Consider the following 2651-nt stretch of genomic DNA (forward strand, 5'->3'; position numbering starts at 1 on the left):
CTCGTGAATTAAGTGCTTTAAGAGCTACAGTATCATTAATTCCCCATTCTGAATGCAGGAACTTGTGCTTTCATAGATTTTAATTATCACTAATCCTCTCCCACATGACATTAACTGAGAAAACAACACTGGACTTGGAATATTTCAGTCTAGGGCCCAGATATTTTCCTCTAATTGCTCAGAAAAATGTAATCTTTAATCTGGGAGATCAAATCTGAAATGAAAAAAAATATCTCATGACAAAGAGCAAGAGTAACCAAACATTCAGCTTTGCAATGAAACTATTTGTCTCGTTATCTAATTTAGACCACCCCTGACCTGCACTACTGGAGGATGTCACTGCTGGTATTAGTACTAATCCAGCTCATGACTATCTGAAGCACTGGGCTTCAATTTCAGTTCTTGTCGCCATGATTCCTAAACCCTGAGGATAAGGTCTATGGAAAGAAAATAATTAATGATGTCTTCTGTAATTGATACTTGAGTGATTCAATCAGCAGCTCGTTATGGTTCACAATTTAACACCTGGTTAGACAGGTGTGTGTAGGAGTTGAAGCCCAGCAGTCTTGAGTATATAAAGGCCACTGTGGGGGGTTTATACCATACATGAGGTTTGTGTGATCACTCATCAACATGGAAGGGAGAGGGTGTGTGTTGTGTTTGCTTGTAGGATTCTTTCTAGGTAAGGTTTGGGTTTCTTACTTTGACTAAAAGGAGCAGCATAAAGGCAGATGGGAGGATTAACTGCATGCTGCTAGTATTTAAGGATTTCAGTATAGGCATTTGATCTTGAGTATAGATGCTGCCTGAGTGTTAAATCCATGACATGGATGTTTGTGTGCTCTCAAAGTTCTGCAAACCTTTGATTCTCTGTGTATGGAGCTCTGTTCACTTGTGGTTGTTGCTGATTCATTAACACCCTATTGGCTTGTTTCTTCTGTCCTCGTATATTGACTTAGTCCCTCCGTGTCGGATGCTCATGATCCTATGTTGCCCTCCGCCCAGGCTGCTTCCACATGATCATTGACCCAGTGGTGTCCTCTCCTTCCCAGTGGCTGTGGCTGAAGCCCTGCAGTGTCGGGCTGTGCCTGGCAGTCTGAAGCAGGTAGATGCTGGTGCTGGAAGGGTGTGTGGAGTCGACAATGCAGACAACCTGGTCAGCTACCAGGGCAACAGCTGGGTCTCTCTGGCCATGAAGGGGAAACATGTGAGTGTGGGGCCAGCAGGGCTCTGGAGTGTGAGTCTCGCAAGCCTTGTGTTCAAGTGGCTTCGGGGGAGGTGGATCCAAGTACAGCCAGGTGAGGCTGCAGCTGATCTATATGGGTTAGAAATGGTAGCTTTCAAGTTTATCCATAGTTAGTGGCTGCTTTCAGCCAGAACATCTTTCATTCCTCAAGTGTTCATGACCAATACTGAGGAATGAGCACTGCACTGCCCCTGCTGAGAATAGCTGTTTCTTGCTCTCCTCTGCAGGCTCCCTCATCCAGATTGATGCTGGTGGAGACAAGTTCGTGGTTGGTGTCAATGCTGCCAATTCCATCTTCTGCCTGAACAGCGGGCCTGTGCTGCAGTATGCTGGCCAGGGCAACATCCCCTGGATTCCTGTTGTGGGCTCCCTCAAGTACTATTCCTGTGGACCTTTTGGCTGCTGGGGAGTGAACAGGTTGGACCAGATCTTCGTCAAGCTGGATGTGAGTGGGGATTCCTGCAAAGGCTCTGACAGGTGGTACCCCATTCAGGGCTCCCTGTCCCTGGTGGAGGTGGGCTCAGATGGCAGTGTGTATGGGGTGAACAGGAATGGAGTGGTCTTCAAGAGGTGAGCTGGGGGAGGGTTTAATGCACATGGTTGCATGAATGACTGTCCTAATTCTAGGCTGCTCTAACCCTGTTCCTTTTCCTGCAGGCTTGGTGTTGATGCCTGTAACCCCTTTGGCAGGAGCTGGTGGGCTCTAAGGGCAGCTGGTGTGGCCAGGCATGTGTCCTATGACCGAGGAATCCTCTGGGTTGTGTGCAAAGATGGCCGAGTCCAGAGGTGCCAGGTCTGAGCAGCCTGTGTGGTCTGGTCCTGAGTGGAAAGTGACAGGCATGAGTGGGCTGCATGAAGGATTCAGAGTGGAATGAGGCATTAATGCCCGTCTTGGGTTTTCTCTGTGCTGCAATAAAAATGCCTGAAAAACCCTGTTCTTCTGTGGTGTCTAATTCTGTAGCTTCAAATTGGTTAATGAACTTAAAACCAGTCTTCCTGATTTAATGAGGAAGACTACCTGGCATGTCCCATTAGGCATTAATATCCACACCTGAAAGCCCTCTACTCACATGGCCCTTTGCCTGAAAGATAATGAAACACCTAGTCTCTTTCCACAGTGGCTTAGTCCCAGTTTTGTGCATGACTGGATTAGCTAGAGTGCCCCCATGTTTCTTGGGGAGCATCACTGATCGGTCTTTTCCAGTGGCCCTAAACAGGGATGTAAGTTGAGGCTGTGACTGGGGTCCTCAAGGCCTTTCACTCTCTTAACCCTAAACCACTTCAGTGTAACACTTGTTCCCATAATGTGTCAGTGCAAAGCACTTGGTCTTAACTTTCTATTACATCCCTAACCATGTTAACTGGGTGCTTTTTTTTTTTTTTTGTTTACAGCTGAGTTCATATT

General features: G+C 46.9%; 1 protein-coding gene across 1 annotated transcript; it reads left to right on the forward strand.

Annotated features, from left to right (window-relative positions):
* Positions 1 to 597: 597 nt before the first annotated feature.
* LOC138225240 (fish-egg lectin-like) lies at positions 598 to 2181 on the forward strand. Its single transcript, XM_069184766.1, has 4 exons — positions 598 to 682; positions 1053 to 1298; positions 1474 to 1816; positions 1904 to 2181. Exons 1-4 carry the CDS (start codon positions 634 to 636, stop codon positions 2043 to 2045), a joined length of 780 nt encoding a protein of 259 aa, XP_069040867.1. The 5' UTR covers positions 598 to 633; the 3' UTR covers positions 2046 to 2181.
* The last annotated feature ends 470 nt before the right edge of the window (positions 2182 to 2651 follow it).

Source organism: Lepisosteus oculatus, chromosome 27 (assembly GCF_040954835.1).
Source record: "Lepisosteus oculatus isolate fLepOcu1 chromosome 27, fLepOcu1.hap2, whole genome shotgun sequence".
Taxonomy (NCBI): domain Eukaryota; kingdom Metazoa; phylum Chordata; class Actinopteri; order Semionotiformes; family Lepisosteidae; genus Lepisosteus; species Lepisosteus oculatus.

Bases quoted from the DNA above. Each gene is read 5' to 3' on its own strand.
- LOC138225240 (XM_069184766.1), top strand. From the start codon at position 634: ATGGAAGGGAGAGGGTGTGTGTTGTGTTTGCTTGTAGGATTCTTTCTA. The intron at 683-1,052 runs GTAAGGTTTGGG...TCTCCTTCCCAG, and splicing joins GCTTGTAGGATTCTTTCTAG to TGGCTGTGGCTGAAGCCCTG. The intron at 1,299-1,473 runs GTGAGGCTGCAG...TCTCCTCTGCAG, and splicing joins GTGGATCCAAGTACAGCCAG to GCTCCCTCATCCAGATTGAT.